Below are 16,771 nucleotides of genomic sequence, written 5' to 3'. Positions count from 1 at the left end.
CCATGTCCCCATGGTAGCATCATGCCTTAAAAATCTTTAAAAAATTTAATTATTTAAGTAATCTCTGCACCCAAAGTGGGGCTCAAACTCATGACCCCGAGATCAAGAGTCACATGCTCTTCTGACTGAGCCAGCCAGGCACCCTGCCAGATATTTTATGTTCGTTAACACTGTCCTCAGGGCGCCTGGGTGGCTCAGTTGTTGGGCGTCTGCCTTCGGCTCGGGTCGTGATCCCAGCGTCCTGGGATCGAGCCCCGCATCGGGCTCCCTGCTCGGCGGGAAGCCTGCTTCTCCCTCCTCCACTCCCCCTGCTTGTGTTCCCTCTCTCGCTCTCTCTCTCTCTGTCAAATAAATAAGTAAAATCTTTAAAAAAATAAAACAAAACAACAACAACAAAAAACACTGTCCTCTCAGCTACCCATGAGGCTGGCACTATTGGAACCCTCAGTTAACAGACGAGAAACTCAGAGATGTTAAATAATTTGTCGGAGGATACCTACCTGGCAAGTGGCAGAGTTGGACCCCCGCCACCCCGCCTCCCAATCTGAAGTCTGACTTTGTAGCCTGGACTCCTCATAGTCATGCTGGGCCACCTGTCAGGATCTCCTTAAAAGGGAGAGTGAGAGAGAGAGAGAGAGAGAGAGAGAGAGAGAGAGAGAAGGAAATTCCATCCTTTGAAATGAGCTAGGCCCCAGGGCCAGGCATACAGTAGATGCTCAATGCATATTTCTCTCCTTCTTGCTCCTTCCCGGAATGTCTTGGGCCAAGGGCAGGCATGTGAACCCTGGTATCCCACTGGCCGCTGTCTTTTCTTAAAGTGGTGAGTGGGATGGGCCTCGATTCTTGTCCCTGGGGCCCAGTCTGGCAGATTGGTGCGGGCTGGGCCACCTGCTGTCGGGGAAGAAGGAAGGAGGAAGGCCACAGGGCCTCCGCAAGCTTGCAGGATGTTTCTGGCGACAGATGGGAAAACTCCGAATGTGGGTGCTTTGCAAAACAATCCCTGCAGCCTCCACCAGCAAATGCTGCGAGGACAAATGTGCTGGCTCCAGTCAGGCAGACGTGGGTTTGCATCTCACTTCCACCACCTGCTGATTGTGTGCCTTTGGGAAGTGGCTTGGCCTCTCTAAACTTTGGATTCTTCACCCATAAAATGGAGGTAATGCCAGTCCTGGGGGATTCAATGAGGGAATTCATGGGAAGTATGAATAGCCCAGTCCCTGGAGCAGATGCCAAATATTAAAGTATAGATACCATTACCGGTCACAGATGTGGAAAATGTGGTCCAGCAAGTCTTCCAGGCTTCTGACAAGTAGTGATTGTCCGGGCGCCTGGGTGGCTCAGTCGTTAAGCGTCTGCCTTCGGCTCAGGTCATGATCCCGGGGTCCTGGGATCGAGCCCCGCGTCGGGCTCCCTGCTCAGTGGGGAGCCTGCTTCTCCCTCACCCTCTCCCCCTGCCTGTGTTCCCTCTCTTGCTGTGTCTCTCTCTGTTGGATAAATAAATAAAATCTTAAAAAAACAAAAAACAAGTAGCGATTGTCAGAGCTGGGGCTTGAATACAGGTCTGGGCACAGGATTAACTATCTTTATGGAGCAAGCCTAAAGTCAGCCTTGCAGTGGGGGATGCGCATCTTAGGTCAGGCTCCCAAAGGGGTGAGCTTAAGTGCCCTGGTCCCATGTGAAGCCCCTCCCTAGGAGGGGGGAGCTCCAGCTCACTTAGCTATTGCTAGGCAGCCCAGGGGAGTTGTTAGGGTCCTTCACTGGGAAATCCTGCTCATCTCTCTAGGAGTTCTTTCTGAGAAGTAGATGGGCACTCAGTGTCCTCTCTAGGTGAGCGCCTGCCCATCATCAACTCAGATAATCGTCTGGTGGCTGAGATGAGGGCAAGTGGCCACGGGGAGGTATGGATTCTGTTCTTGTGAGGCCCAGCAAAAGGGGCATTTGTGAGGCAGGGCCCTGGTGGGAGCCGGGTGGCTGGGGGTTGGCAGGTCTGGGGGTGGGGGCAGTAAAACACCAGATTGTTTAGGTTACTGCTCGGCTAAAGGTCCAGTCCTGCAAGGGGCAGGAATCCCACTTTGATGGCTAGTTTGGGGGGGCGGGTGCATAACGTTCCTCACCCCAGAACTCCCATCAGTCTGTATTGGCTGGAGTCTATTTTTATGGGTGGAGGCCAGATCCCTCAAGTTCAGACAGACAATGAGAAGGTTAAATAGGTCATCTAATCTCATGGCAAAGGGTCAGAATGGCACAGGGCCCTCCTGAGCCCTTCCTAGAGCAAGGACTCGCTGTTGTGGAGAAAATGTGTGCTTTGCAGACAGACGGCTCTGTGGGAATCTCGTCTTTCCCCAAGCATTGTTTTGTGACTTCAGGCAAGTCTTTTAATTTACCTAAACGTTGGTTAGTCTGCAAAATAGTGAGAATGACATCGAGTTGTCATGGGTGGTGATGTTGCTGGACTTCCATAAAAGCAGTGATCATAACTGACACCCGCTCACAACTTTTGGAACACCTGGGTTGGCCTTGGCAAAGGGAAGCAGAATCAGCCGGGGTCCCTGCCCTCACAGAGCTTGGCATTTGTACCATCCCTAGTGGGATGAGGCTGCCCCGCAAAAGCTCCTGGGTTCTGAGGGCTCCCCTGGGCTACATATACAGAATCAGGGAGGGAGGGTCCCTTTGCCTCCTGAGGTCTTCTGTCTGTCTCCCAGGTGCGTATTTAGGGCCCGTCTGCCATTGAAGAGGGTTCTCCCCAAATCCAGACTAGGACTTGTGGTCTGGCAGGTGTGAGGGGCAGGGGGTGCTCAGTGAGAATGGGCTTGCTGCTCTTGGTTCCCCATGTAGGGCAGAGTCTGATGTCAGGGCTCCTTTCCTTCTGCAGGGTCCCCAGGACTCGGCGATGACCCGACCTCTGCCCTCAGGGATGTTCTAACTCCCTGGATGCGCACAGGGTGGCATTGAGGAGCCACACAGTTTCAATGTTGGTCTTGTAGGCGCAAATGCCGGTTGGGCCCAGGTGTACTGACAATAGCCCAAGAGGCCGGAGGAAAGCTTCTGGACCAGACTGATATCTCTGGGCCCCGGGGGAAATTGTGGAGGAAGGAGGCAGGTAGGCGATGGTAGTGGGAGGGGCCGAACCTGGGGGAAGATTGGGGGTGCTGCAGCCGGAGAAGGGCTTTCTCACTTATTCGTTCATTCAACAAACATGAATTGAGCACCTGCTCTGTGCCTGGAGTCCCATGCGCTATTTGGCCACTGCCTTTTCTCAAAGCTGGATTCTTGCGCCTGGGTCCCAGTCTGCCAGAGGTTCGCCCAGGCCAGGCCACCTGCTGGCAGGGAAGGAGCAGGGAGGACGGCCAGTTGGGATTCAGCAGGAAACGAGACAGACAGACATCTCTGCCCTCATGGAGCGGACATTATCGCTAAGGGAGACACACAAGGTAAACAAGTAAGATACGTGTTTGATGGTGGCAAATGGTGAGACAGAGAAGCAAGGGATAGGAAGTGTGTAGGAGATGCTGGGATTCAGATGGGTTGACCACGGAGGGCCTCATTTAGAAAGAGCATAGGAAAAACACCTGGAGAATGTGGGGGGAGAGGCCTGTATGCTTCTCTGAGGGAAGAAGATGAAAAGGCACCTTGTGGGACGTGGGGTGTGAGGAGGCCAGGCCGGCGGCCAGAGCTGTGTGAGTGAGGAGGCGGGCAGGAGGCAGAAGGCCAGAGATGAAGAGGGAGCGGGACAGGCGGGGCCCTCGGGGTGGCGGGAAGGCCGCTACGGGGAGGGGGGGGCAAGGGAGGGCTCCGGGCAGAGGAGTGGCAAGACCTGCCTTCGATGTTCACAGGCTCATTTTGGCTGCTCTCTTGAGAATAGGCTGTAGGGGGCAGGGCAGAAGCAGGGAGACCACGGAGGAGGAGGCCTCGGCAATCATCAAGACGTTTTGTTTCCCACTGTGCCGTCAGCACACGGCATGCTTCCTGGCACCGAGCAGGCCCTCAGCACATCCGTACTGAATGATGTGTGAATCAAGGATGCCCAAACACCAGTTCTCAGACTGGTGCGTGGGCTATGTGGAGAAGATGCAGAAAAACAGATCTTAGGCATTGCTGCCGGGGATCCGAATCCAAATGGTTTCTTTCTTCCTTCCTTCCTTTTTTTTTTTTTTTAACTAATTAATTAATTATTTTTAAGATTTATTTATTTATTTGCGAGAGGGCGTGTGTGTGCGTGCGAGTGTGCAAGGGGTAGGGGAGGGGCAGAGGGAGAGAGAATCCTCAAGCAGACTCCCGACTGAGTGTGGAGCCCAATGTGGGGCTCGATCCCATGACCCTGAGATCATAACCTGAGCTGAAATCAAAAGTCAGATGATGCTTAAGCGACTGAGCCACCAGGGCGCCCCTCCAATTGGTTTCTAATGGGAAAGAGGAATCTGGATGTTCAGTACAGTCTGCTGGTAATTCTAGGCATTGGGGCTGGCCTTCTGTGTCAGGAATACTCTGGCTGCAAGTAACAGAGACTGACCAACAGTGGCTTAAACAAAGAGGGTTTTCTTTTTATTTACAAGAATTCTGGATGATGGCTACTGGCATTGGGCTTGGTCAAATGATGACAGGGACAGTGCTCTGAGATTCTCTTGGCCTTTTCCTCATGTTAGCAAGATAATTGTTGTGGCTCCGGGCATCACATCCTCCATCAAGGCAGGAAGAATGGAGGGGCAGGGAGGTGTTACCCACATCTGCCTCTTTCATCAGAAAAGCATAAACTTTCCCAGAAGCCCCTGTAGACTTCCTCTTCACTGGCCATACCTGGTCACATTCCCCCCCACCAAGCTGCAAAGGAGGCTGGAACCGTGGGAATTGGGATTTACAGCCTCCACAGTGGGAGGCAGCTAGAGAGAAGGGGAGTGCACGCGGGTGGCTGCCACAGCTCCACCGGACGATGTGGAGTGTCATCTCCATGGCTTGCCGCCTCCATGGAGCAGCTCTGGGGACCACTGAGTGCAATCTCAGCCATCCTCTCTGAGGGGCCTCCTCCATCCTGGATGCTCTGTCTTGCTTCTTTTCGTACGTCGGAACAACACATAGACTGAGGGGGGAGACTTCTTTGGAGGAAATGGTGGTCTTTATTTGGGGATTGTGCTTTAGGATTGCGCTCACCTGGCAGACATCTAAAATAGCATTACCACATTCTCACCAAGACACGTTCAAGAGCCTTTTAGAGCCTGATTTACACACACACACACACACGCGCGTGCGCATGCACACACACGTGCACACACGCAGACAGTATGTCTATTTACACTGGCAGGCACCCCACCTCGGAAAAGGGCACGTCTTTGGTCATCCTCAAACCACTTAGTTAGGAGTTAAGACCAGGATGACCCCTTTCCTCCTGAACATCCCACTTTGGGTCCAAGAATAAAATAGCATCCCAGCAGTAGCTTTTTCTGGCAGTTTTGGTGGTGGTGGGGGGGGCAGTGTAAGGAAATGCTTTTCTAGAACTTCCCTATCACCTTAAATGATGGGTTTGCAAAACCAGAGGCAGGGATTTTATTCTTCGCGGGGTGGGGGCAGGGAGAAGAAACCGGCCTGGTTTATTCTCTAAATCTTTAACAGTGGGCTAGAAGCAAAATGTTGAAACATGTGGTCGCATGTGGGGAGGGATTTTTGAGGAAGAATGAGTGAATTCACTGGAGCTGGCTCAGGTGGTGGAAACCAAGCAGGGAGTGGGTGCAGGGGCTGGAAATGGGGACTCAAAGGAGCCTGTCTATCAGGGTAGTGGTGGGGTCTTCAAACCACTGTTCGTATTTCCAGAAGCCCACCGGAAATCACTGTATATTTGTTCTCCATAGGTTTCAGGAAAAGGTAAAAAATATATATATATATTTTTGGCCAGAATTGCATCAGAATGGTGGGGTAAGAAAATGCAGGTTGGCAACGATATACCTCTCCAGTGACAATGGCAATTACATAACCAACATAATTTGTTGGGCAAATGTCTTTCCAGGCCTGGGGGCCCTGGAATGGGGTGGATAATGGAGAGCCCTTGGGGCCGCAGAGGCAGGGTGGGGAACCCCCAGGGCAGAGGTTCATGGCAGTTGGGGGGCAGAGGTGGCTTCAGGGATGATGTTTCCAGTATTTACTGTCCCTGGCTGCTTACAGTGTGGTCCTCAGACCAGCAGCCCAGGAGCTGGTTAGAAATGCAGAATCTCAGCCCCCACCCCAAATCTACTGAATCAGAAGTGGTCCTCTAACAAGATCCCCAGTGATTTGTAGGCACAATCAAGTTTGAGAAGCACTGTTCTGGACTTCTGGGAGCAGGAAGGCTGCAGTCCTCATTAGATGTGGTTGCCAGGCCCAGACAGGGAGGCTGTGGAGAGGAGCAAGCAAAAGCGTGGGTGTGGGGGAAGCGGGCAAACTCCAAGAAGCTGTCCTTGTTAGTACTCTTGCAGCCTGGCAGGATGTGAGCCCCGAGGCCACCTTGTGAGCTGCCCCGCCCTTCCTCCCCGAGCGGCACTTGAACCATAGTCCCCTCCGCTGGCTTTCAGAGCAGGTGTTCAGAGATGCCCTGCTTAGCCGCCGGGAAAACCACAGCTGGGGAAGTTTTCTGAGAGCAGGGAGCTGGGCTGTCCAGAGAAGCAGGGCCCCGTGGGGCCTGGGCAAAAGGGAGGGCTGGTCAGGCCAAAGAGGGGCCTTTCTCGCCTTCCCAATTCTGCCAGAAAAATCTCAGCAGAGCTCAGAAGCTCCTTCAGGGAGAAGTACCTTGGGAACGTTTTCTCGGCAGCAGCTTCGGTGAGTGCTCAGAGGGAAAAGCCTGGGAGCTTAGGGGCCTCCCAGCTTCTTGGTGGGTGGGAAGGAGGGCCCAGGCCCTCTGGGGCATTTTCACAAGAGCAAGCATGAACATCACAGATGTCCCCGGCTGGGGGCCCAGGGCTGCCAGATGCAGAAGGGCTGGAGGAGGGCGTGGGGGCCAGGGGTGGGCTGCTCAGGCTGGAGCTTCAACGACCCCGCTCTACAGTGCTCTCTCTTCACTGGTTAGCGTGGCGATTCTCCGCAGGTTTTCCCTGACTTTGATAAATTCGGGGGCATGGTCCTCTTCCTTTTCTGGTGGTTTTTCCAGCTAACGGAGAGAAGAAGCAGAGGTGTAAAGTGGGTTGGGGGGTGGAATTCCTATTCCCCAAACCACAGTATTTGCACCAGGGATCCTCTCTGGGGAAACAGAACTGGGGATCAGCTTTGCCACCAGGCTGGTAGCTGGGGTGACAGAGCATGAGACTAAGTTTTCCCGGTGAAGCCTGGTGCAAATCGCTAGCTTCGGCTGGGCCTCAGGTTCCTCGTCTCTAAAATGGGAACGCCACCTGGCTCGCGGGGCAGTAGTGAGAATGAAATCAGGATCAGCATGCAATAGATTGGGCTGATAAGGGAACTGAGGTTCAGAGAGGGGAGGCCACCGGCTCAAAGTTGCACAGCAGAGTGAGTGGCAGAGTGAGGACTTGGGCCGGTGGTGGACTGCTGGTCGAGTCCTCGTTTTGCGTCATCTCCTCCCTCTTGCCAGCCGCGGCCACACGCAGGCTCCTGCCCCGGGGCCGGGAGACAGTCCCGGAGGAGGCTGGGGCCAGGGCTGGGCGCTCCCACCCACCTGGTTCAGCCTCTGCTGCCGTCTCAGCAGCTCCTGCTCAAAGGGGCACTGCAGCCGCTTGGCCTCTAGCTCTTCCTTCTTCTTCTTGATGAGCTGGTTCCGCCTGCGGTGCTCTAGGACACGCTGCAGCTCCGGCTTGCTGTCCACGCCCAGGCCCCTGGGTGGGGGGAGCCGTCAGGAGACCCCAACTTCCCCCACCCCAGCCTCAGGGCCGCACCCTGTAGTGACACCAACCTATGGCCTTGTGTTGTACAGCCCCCTGGCAGCCCCGGGAAGGGGTCGCATTCCTGACCCCTTATACGGAGGCTCCTAGGACTTAAGACACCAGCCCAAGTCACAGCTGCGAAGGGGCTGAGTGAGGAGCATTTGTACCCAGGCTGTCTGATGGCAGAGACCAGATTTTATGTCATTTCTGGTTATGTGCCCAGGAGAAGTTTCTAGAGGTGGGATTGCTGGGTCAGGCTCTTTTAAAAGATTTTGGATACATATTTCCATCTGCCCCTTAGGAAAGGTTCTCCCACTTATGCTCTGTATCAGTGTACAAGAGCATCTATTTCTCCCCGCCATCACCATCCAGTCTTTTTATATTTGAGAATCTGGTAGGCAAGAAATAAGATCTGGTTTTCATGTGTGTGTTCTCTGATTCTTAGTTACGTGGAACAACAGCCTTTGAGATGTGCACCAGTCATTTGCATTTCTTCTTTTATGAACTGACTATACCTATCTTTGTTCATTTTTTGTTCCATATGGATTTATAAGTGATATGTATATATTTTTTGTGGGTTTTATATTGCAAATGTTTCCCTGATTTGTCTTTAGGCTTTTGTTTTTTCTACGGTGGTGATGTCTTTTGACATTAAAAGGGATGACACTAAAAAACGTTTGGAGAAAATGCACATGATATACTAAGCAAGAAAAAAAGAACCCACGGAAGATAGAAAATGACACCTGCTGGAAGGTCTTGCACAAAGCTGAAAATAGAACGAGTCCTAGCCCCCGCCAATACCAGAACGTGCCAGTAGAGGGAGCTTCAGGCGCGCCGCCGCCTTCCTCCTGGTGCTAGCCAGCTGGGCGGTATTTCCCAGGCCTCCTCCCCATTCCCTCCGTTACTGAGTCCCAGACCTGCCACCTCAAGCCTGTCTCTTTCATTGCACCCTGGTCTCCCTGGTCCACTCATCCTCCACCCTCTCCCCGTGATTGTAACACCCCTGCTTGAGACCCTTTCCTGGTCAACACATCTCCTCTGGCCAACCTCAAAGTCAATGCTGCAAACACCCTGAGCTACTTGTGTTTCCTGTCTCTTTGCACATGCTCTTCCCTTTGCTGGGAACATACTTGCTTCCACCAGCTGATGCCCACCCCTAGTTTGGCTGACTCCTGCCCACCCTTCAGGCTTCAGCTGAGGCATCCTCTCCTCCGTGAGGTCACCTTGGACCGCTCCCAGGTGCGTCCTCTGAGCTCCCAGGCCCATTTATACCCTCATTATAGCATGTGATTATGCATCCATCCCCACTGTGAGGGCAGGAACTGGGTCCCATTCCTTCTTGTACCCCAGGTCTGGACACAGTGCCTGGCACATAGTAGGTGCTCAGTAAATGTATGTGGAGGGCAGGCATGAGTGGGTCGCTGGGAGGGAGAGCAGGGCTCTTGGGGACCACCAGCGACTAGACCTTCACAGTTTGTGTGGGTGACTATGTGGGGTACCCTCAGCCCTCCTCAGCCTCCGGGAGACCCAGCATGACCATGGGGGCCTTCTACAAGGGGCACCTCTGCAAGGCCCAGCAGGCTTGAGGAGATGCTTGCCAGGCGGAGGCAACCGAGCTCCATTCCCACCTTCTATGGTTCATGAGCAGCTCTCGGTGCAGCTCCTGGTGGCTCCGGGAGGCCTTCACAGGGTTCAGCAGCTTCTTGGGCTTGATGAGCTCTGGGTTCCTTTCTCTGTATTCGGGCCGGGCCATCAGTCCCCCGATGTCCGCCCGCTCCCTCTGGATCTCTGAGTACATTGAGGCTGTAGAGACAGGTGGGGGTGGAGGTTGGTCAGAGCGGGGTCTACAATCTCACCCACCCCCGTGGGGCACAGATGAAGGCTTTCGATGTTAGATGGACTTTGGCCATCCACCGCTGTACAGTCCTGGGCTGACTACCTGACCTTCTGAGCCTTGGTCTCATTTGTGAGATGGAAATAATTGAACCTGTGTACAGGGTTGTTGTAAGGATTGGAGATGCTGTCTGTAAAGTGGGGTGTGGGGGTGAAATGATACTGGGGTACAAAATATGGGTTGACACATGCATATGTTTTTGGCCTGACTTTGGAGAAAATGATATCCTTTAAAAAGAATTACGTTTGAGTTTCTGTTTTTCAGTGGGCTTTAATCAGAAAAAGAAAAGATACTTAAAAAGAGCAGTATGCATTTGTTAAATTTGGATGAACATAGCGATCAAAAGGAATCTTCACCCCGTATTGTCCAGTTTCCTTCTCCATCTTTCCAAATTCTCTGTGGAAGCATCCAGCTTTTCAGTTTCTCCAGATCAAAGAGGAGAGTATGAAATCCCAGAATGGCTATGTCTCTAATTACAAAGTGATGGTTGTCATCTTTAATGCAGATATCGGGCTTCTTGATGGCCTCACTTCCCCACAGCAGCTTGAAATTTGTCAGTTTACTTGAAATTCAGGCAGAAGGGCTCCCTCCTCTACAAGTCGGCTCTGTATTCTCGCAATGCCTCAAAGCAAGCTTCTGTGTGTGTGTGTGTGCGTGTGTGTGTGTGTAAGACAGAGACAGAGACAGAGACAGAGAAAGGAAGACTTCTTCAGAAGAAGTCTCCAGGGGATGACACAGCCTGGCCATCAGCTTCTTTTAGTAACTCAAGTGAAAACTGAGGCATCGGTTCTGTTCCCTTCATGAATCCTGCTTTTCTGAGTTTGAACCTCTACTATATGCCAAGCAGCGGCATAAATAGGAGTTGTCCAAGTAAACTAGCTAGGGATGGTGGTGTGCACAAAAACCTGCAAGTAGGTAGTAGCTCGGTGGGGTTGGGAAATGCAGGAGGAGGGGGGCGGTAGGGTGTAAATTGCAAGGTGACATGTCAGGGAATGTGGGCGTCAAAGGGGAGATTAGGTTTTGTAAATGGTGGCTCACCAGACACATGTTTGGCATTTCTATTATTACCCATTGCAGGGTGCTGTTTGGAGGATTAAGTGAGATCACATTTGTAAAGGTGCTGTGTAAACTGGAAAAAGTGTTAATTATTACAAGATATTTTGGAAGTAGCCAGATGAAGTGTCAGAGCATAAAACATATCTGCTAATTTTTTTTTCCTTGAATTCACATTCTCAGAACTGTTTCTAAAATGATGAATTCTAATTAATTATCTTTCTTCTCTTTCTTCATAAGGCTGTTTGTTTTCAGGTTCTATCCTTCCCAACTCTTTGGTTTTTAGAGATTGTGGTAGTATTTGATAGTTAAAAATGGGCACTTGACAAAATAAACAATTGGCTGTATCAGCTCCCTCATCTTTTTTTTTTTTAAAGTAAACTCTACACCCAACGTGGGGCTTGAGCTCATGACCCCAAGATCAAGAGTCGCATGCTCTACCAACTGAGCCAGCCAGGTGCCCCTAAAAATGTGCATACTTTCTTAGTCTGGGGGCTTACGTTGTCCAGGACCAATGCATTAGAATACCCTGATTCAGACTGGAGTTTGGGGAATTTTCCCCCCTTCTGCTGCCTATTCCCATTACCAGTTCCCACCAAACCTTTATCTGAGCAATTTTCAGCTATCCTCTTTACTTCCTGAGTGCTCAGCTCTCATCCTATCCAGCCCATTATCACACCATACTTAAGTAACTGCTGCAGCTCCTTGGTTACTAATCTGCCTGTAGTCCTTTTGTGTCCCCCAACCTTCCAGAACGTCATAATTTTCATGAGTCACACCATCTTTGAAGTAACTAACTATATTGTATGTTACCAGAGCCATAAGGCAGGAAACAAATACATTGTATAACTTTAGGAAAAGGGAGGGCAGAATTAATTTGCTTAAGATATCACTACATACCCAGAATTCCCAAGTGGATTAATAGAAAAACACTTGGAACTAATGAGACAATTCAGTGGCGTGGCCAGATACAAAGTAAGTACACAAAACCAAGAGCTCCTGCATAACAGGAATGACCATTGAGGAAGTACACAATGAAATTTTTCATTCATTCTACAATATGTTTTGAGTTCCTACAATTTGCTAGGTTTCGTGGTACACACCGGATGCACAGAGGTGAACTAAGCAAACAAGGTTCCTGCTCTCACAGAGCTGACATTCTATTAGGGAGGCAGACAGTAAACATGTACACATACCAATCAAAACAAATGATTGCAAATTGCCACGAGCCCACTGAAGGAACAGGGGGCCTGGGATAGAGACTAACAGGAGGGCCCACCTTCAGCCAGGTGCACTGGGAGGGTCGCTCTGAGGAGGTGACATTTCAGATCTGAGGATTGAGAAGAAGGAGGGGAGGCTGTTTGGGGCAGAGGGAAGGAACAGCCTGTGTGACTCATGTACCTTGAACAAGCTTAGTCTGTTCAGGGAACAAAAAAGCACAGTGTGTCTGGAGTGGCGTGAGTGAGTGACGGGGAGAGTGTTTGGTGTGAGGGTGGATGGGTGGGTTCAAGTCGGGGAAAGAGCGCGTCTCATTCGATTTTTTAAAAAGGTCATTCTCTCTGGTGTGTGGGGGAAACACTGTCAGCAGGTTTTGGGAAATTTTTATAGGACTTTGGTTTCTTTGACTTTCACGGGGCACTCGCTGTCTCTCCCTCCTGTTAAATTTCAGAGGAAAAGCCTCTGATTGGCGGGGCTGAGACTCTTCACCCCATAGGTCACCAGCCAGCCCATTGGGGCCAGGCCCCACCGTGGCTGCAGGACCCTTTCCTCTGAGTCCTGCTTGGAAGAGGGGCCCTCTATGTGTGCAGCCAGTCCTGCACCCAGGTCCAACCAGTGACCAGCTCTGGCTCCAAGCCTGTTTGTTTATTTTATTTTTTAAATGAAATCAGCATGTAGTTGCGGGGTTGGTGTCTTCCTGAGCCTTGGGCGGTGAGGTGGTTCAGGCAGGGATCCTGAAGGATGTGTTGGTTCTTCCGGCCAAAACTGCAGGCTGGGAAAACCGCTGCCTTTGCCAGCTCCAGAAATGACAGGTGTGAGATCTGTGGACACGCGTGTGGGGGCCCTCCAGGGCTCAGAGAGTCACTAAGCCAGCCTTCCTGCCTTTTAGTTTAATTAAGAGCCCCCCTCCCCCGTTTAGAAGGGCCTCACACAGGTGCTGCAACCACAGGGGCTGCTCAACAAAGCCCAGATGCTAGGCCAAGAAAATCCAGGCTGCCCTTGGTGGGAGGGGGCAGATGGGCCTCCTGAGCAGAGCTGGGGTCCAATCCCCAGGCTGCTCTGGCCAGGTCTGGCAGGCAGCTGGGGCGTCCTGAGAGATCAGAGACCCTCAGATCTGATGATGGGGGCAGAGTGTGAGGTTGCCTCTGAAAAGACAGAGATGAAGGCCCAAGGGAAGAGGTAGCAGAGAAGAGGAACAGGCCAATGGAGGGGAAAGTTAAAAGGCTAGTGAAGATCCTTCACCGTTTGTCAAAGAAATGCGGAATGAAGCTTAGGTGTATAGACACCGGAGCCCTAGGGACCTGGATTTGAATGTTGGCTCTGCCCCTTCTTAGCCTTGGGCAAGTTTACCTCTCCTCTGCAGCAGGAGTCCACAAACTAAACCTCTGGACCAAATTCAACCGCTTTGGAACACAGCCTCGCCCACTCATTACTTCCTGTCTACATGGCTGCTTTTGCGAGAACAGCAGAGTCGAAAAGGTGCAACAGCTGCCCTTGTTCAGCGTCCTTCTTCATGACGTTGCTGCCAAATGAACGAGGGGACATAGCACAGAGCTGAAGCTCAATAGAGCTACTTAGCTGGGCAGCCAAATACAGCAAGGCAGGTTGTGCACTGCACAACTGTCGGGCCTCACTCCTGTAAATTAAACTATGAGTGGAGCCCCTGGAATTGCACAGTGTGGCCACCCTATTAGCTCTTATTAACAATTACTAATAAATTCCAGTCCTAGTCTTGGAGCTTTCTTATCCTCTTTAAAAACAGCACTGATTTCATCAGTGGCTCTTAACCCTAGCTACGTATTGGCATCACCAGATGAAGTTTTAAAAATACCAATGCCTGAGTGGTACCCCAGGGATTCTGATGTCATTGGCCTGGGAGGGCAGCCTGGCCTTTGGGATTTTAAAAAGCTCCCCCAATGATTCCAATAGTCAGGCAGCTTTGTAAACCATGGAGTTATTAAAAAAAAAAAATCAATCTTTGCTGAGTGATTTCAGCTGCCTGATTGACCTGTTATGGTGGGCAGGTGTGGTTAAGGTCATAGTTCTTAGCCACTGGGTGACCTTGGATGGGTCTTAATCTCGAGGACCCGCCTCCTGTGTAAAATCATGATGCTGTGAAGAGGGGATGAGCTGAGAGGGGCAGGCACAGCCAGTAGGTGACAGCTAAATTGAACGTCTTCCATGACTGCAAGATGGGCAAATCTCGCCTACTCTGCAGACGGTGGGACGGCATCTTTGGGGGCAGGGTGGGGTGGGTAGTAAAAGGTCAGGGGAGAGATTGGCAGCTTCTCCCTTGGTTCTTCCCTGTTTCTGCTGATAACCCAAGAAGTCCCACAGGTCCTCCCCAGGGGCCCTGCAGACACCAGCCCCATGCCAGGCAAGGCTCAGCTGGGATCAGTAACCAGTAAGGGCTCCCAGGCTGAGCCCACCCGCCGCTGGGGCATGTGTGACTGATGTTAGAGTGGTGGCTTTGAAACTGAGCAAACCACCCTGGCCGCAGGAGAGCAATGAGGAGAGACTGAAGGGAAGTGGCAGTGGTGGAGACCCAGGTCCCAGTGGATCCTGAGCTGTCTAAGGCCTTCATGTCCCCTTCGTCTGCCTCTCTGCCCTGGTGGCTCTGGTTCTGTCTTTGATGGCATCAGTTATAACACATGACACACGAGCCAGTCAAGCCGCAAGGTTAAGGCAAATGTTTTGGAGGAGACAGACTGGGTTTGGAACATGGTAGGTTACTCCTTACTTGCTGTGTCACCTTGGGCAAATAGCTTCACGTCTCTGAGCCTCTGTTCAATGGGAATAATGGCCATACCTACTCGAGGGGCTGTTTAGAGGGTGAAATGATAAAATGTGCATGTCGTGGTTAGTCCAGTGCCGGGCACAGTGATGCTCACAGAAGGCAAACTTCCGTCCTTTCCTGAGGGGACCTGTGGTGAGCATTCAGCATTCGGTGAAGGCTCGCTCACCTGCTTCTGGATCTCACAGTTGCCCTGGGAGGCTGTCAGCGGTACTGTTTTATTATGCCCATTTTGTAGATGAGAAAGCTGTGCCGGAGGTCTGGCAGCTGGAGAACTCCTAGCTCAAGGGAAATCCAGACTCACCGGGGAGCCCCAGCCCAGCCCTCGCTGCCTTGGGCTTGAGCCAGAATCCACAGGCCTGTCTGCCCAGGGGCTGGCCTTTGTTTAGGACGGGGCCAGCTGGTGGCCTTCCCTCCCCGGGTGTTGGTCAGAGTCTTCCCTGTTCTCCCTCCCTGCACCCTTGTTCCTTATTACCATTCAAGCTGCGGGTTCAGAACACACCTGGGACCTTCTTGCCTCAACACTTCAAGAGGCGGGAAGGGTAGAGGAGAAGAGAGGCTTTTTAAATAACCATTGGCAAAGGAGAGAGAGATGTTCAATGCAAATGACAAGCACAGCCTCGGCCACCGGATTTCCCAGCCCCTTCTTGCTTTTTTTCCTCCCAGTAGGGAATGTGCCCTTTTGTGTTTCACTGACCGGAGACCGAAGAACAATGTTCTTGGTGGCCCCTGCCTGGAATCAGAGCTCCTTGTTCATTTGGAGGCAGCCCCCCCCCCGCCCACCCCATGGGAAAATTGTTCAAAAGTCCTAACCATTTTGCCTTGAGTCCACCGTGACCTCCCAGCTTGTGAGGAGAAGGTCTGGGTGGGCATTCAGGGGTTTGAATCAATTCCATAGTGGAGTACGGAGCTGGACACGGAAGGCCCTTAGCCAGGCTGGTGCAGAGTGAAGGGCAAGTGGCAGCAGGCCAGGTATTCCTGCCGGCCCACCAGTGGCATGATGCCAGCCATTCTACTCGGGAATATGCCTCCAGGGGATCGATCCTGGCAGGTACTTACCACTAGCGGAGCTAAGCGCCACTCAGGATCCCAGCCCCTGGGGACGGAGCTCTTGGGGCTGCTCACAGCTGGGGGAACCAGCCAGGTTTGGCAGCAGTTCCAAAAAGTGACACACTGAACCCCTGATTTCCAGCTCTGTCCCAGGCTTGCCTCTCCTGCAAGGGGCTAGAGCCACATTCACCAGGCGGTTACCACGTTACCACGCACGTGGGCTGCCTGTGTGCGAAGCCCCTCGCAGCCAGAGCTGGAGAAGTTGGCCCCACAGACTGGGGAGGTGGCTACTGTTGGCCACCCCTTTCCACAGTGAAGGAAGGGAGGCTCTGAGGGGTCATCTAACTTCCCCAGATCACACAGCCAGTGAAGGAAGGAGCTCGAATCGGAGCGGGGAGCTCTGTCTCATGCCAAGACCTGGGTTCTCTGACTTCGGCCCTGCGGCACCCCGGCCTGTTGTCTGTCTAGTAATGAGGATTAAACCCGCTACTCTGTGTGATAAAGGACTTGGGTGGGGGACAGAGCCCAGGTCCCCCAGCTCCAACAGCTCAGATCCCCTGCCCTGGGGCTCCACAGCCCTCTGGCCCTCGCACCTCCTCCCACACGGCCCCTAGCTCCACAGCAAGGGAAACAGAAGAGAAATGGTCTTACTTCTCAGCTGCGTCTCCGGGCAGGGCAGGGAACTCAGGAGCCGCGGCTGGGTCCCTCACTCCACTGGGAAGTCCCAGGCGAGCAAGGAGGGCCGCCTCTGAAGGGCGGTTCTTACAACCCTGGGGATGGCGGGCGGCTGCAGTGTGCCAGTGAGTGAGGCAGCTCTGCATTCCTGTTTATTCTGGTATCAATAAAAAGGAACTGTTACTATAGTAACAGATATTTCACTTGGTGCGCGGCCACTTCCACAATGCGGAACACCGCGTCCAAGCCACATGC

General features: G+C 52.3%; 1 protein-coding gene across 5 annotated transcripts in view; it reads right to left on the bottom strand.

The window, feature by feature from the left end:
* Positions 1 to 5,088: 5,088 nt before the first annotated feature.
* Positions 5,089 to 16,771, bottom strand: part of FAM107A (family with sequence similarity 107 member A) — a 50,972-nt gene continuing 39,289 nt past the window's right edge. For 3 of the 5 annotated variants that reach the window (XM_036071782.2, XM_036071778.2, XM_036071779.2), the window contains 3 exons: positions 9,461 to 9,635; positions 7,628 to 7,784; positions 5,089 to 7,108 (listed from right to left, as the gene is read on the bottom strand). In XM_036071782.2, coding sequence (XP_035927675.1) covers positions 7,001 to 7,108; positions 7,628 to 7,784; positions 9,461 to 9,630 — 435 coding nt within the window. In that variant the 5' untranslated portion in view covers positions 9,631 to 9,635 and the 3' untranslated portion in view covers positions 5,089 to 7,000. Of the gene's footprint in view, positions 7,109 to 7,627; positions 7,785 to 9,460; positions 9,636 to 15,850; positions 15,870 to 16,492; positions 16,688 to 16,771 lie in introns of those variants that run through there. The other 2 variants (XM_036071781.2, XM_036071783.2) reach the window with 2 other exon arrangements.

The sequence above is a fragment of the Halichoerus grypus genome, chromosome 1 (genome assembly GCF_964656455.1).
Source record: "Halichoerus grypus chromosome 1, mHalGry1.hap1.1, whole genome shotgun sequence".
Taxonomy (NCBI): domain Eukaryota; kingdom Metazoa; phylum Chordata; class Mammalia; order Carnivora; family Phocidae; genus Halichoerus; species Halichoerus grypus.
The sequence above is the reverse complement of the archived record's forward strand: the minus strand, read 5'-3'. Positions and strand labels throughout refer to the sequence as shown.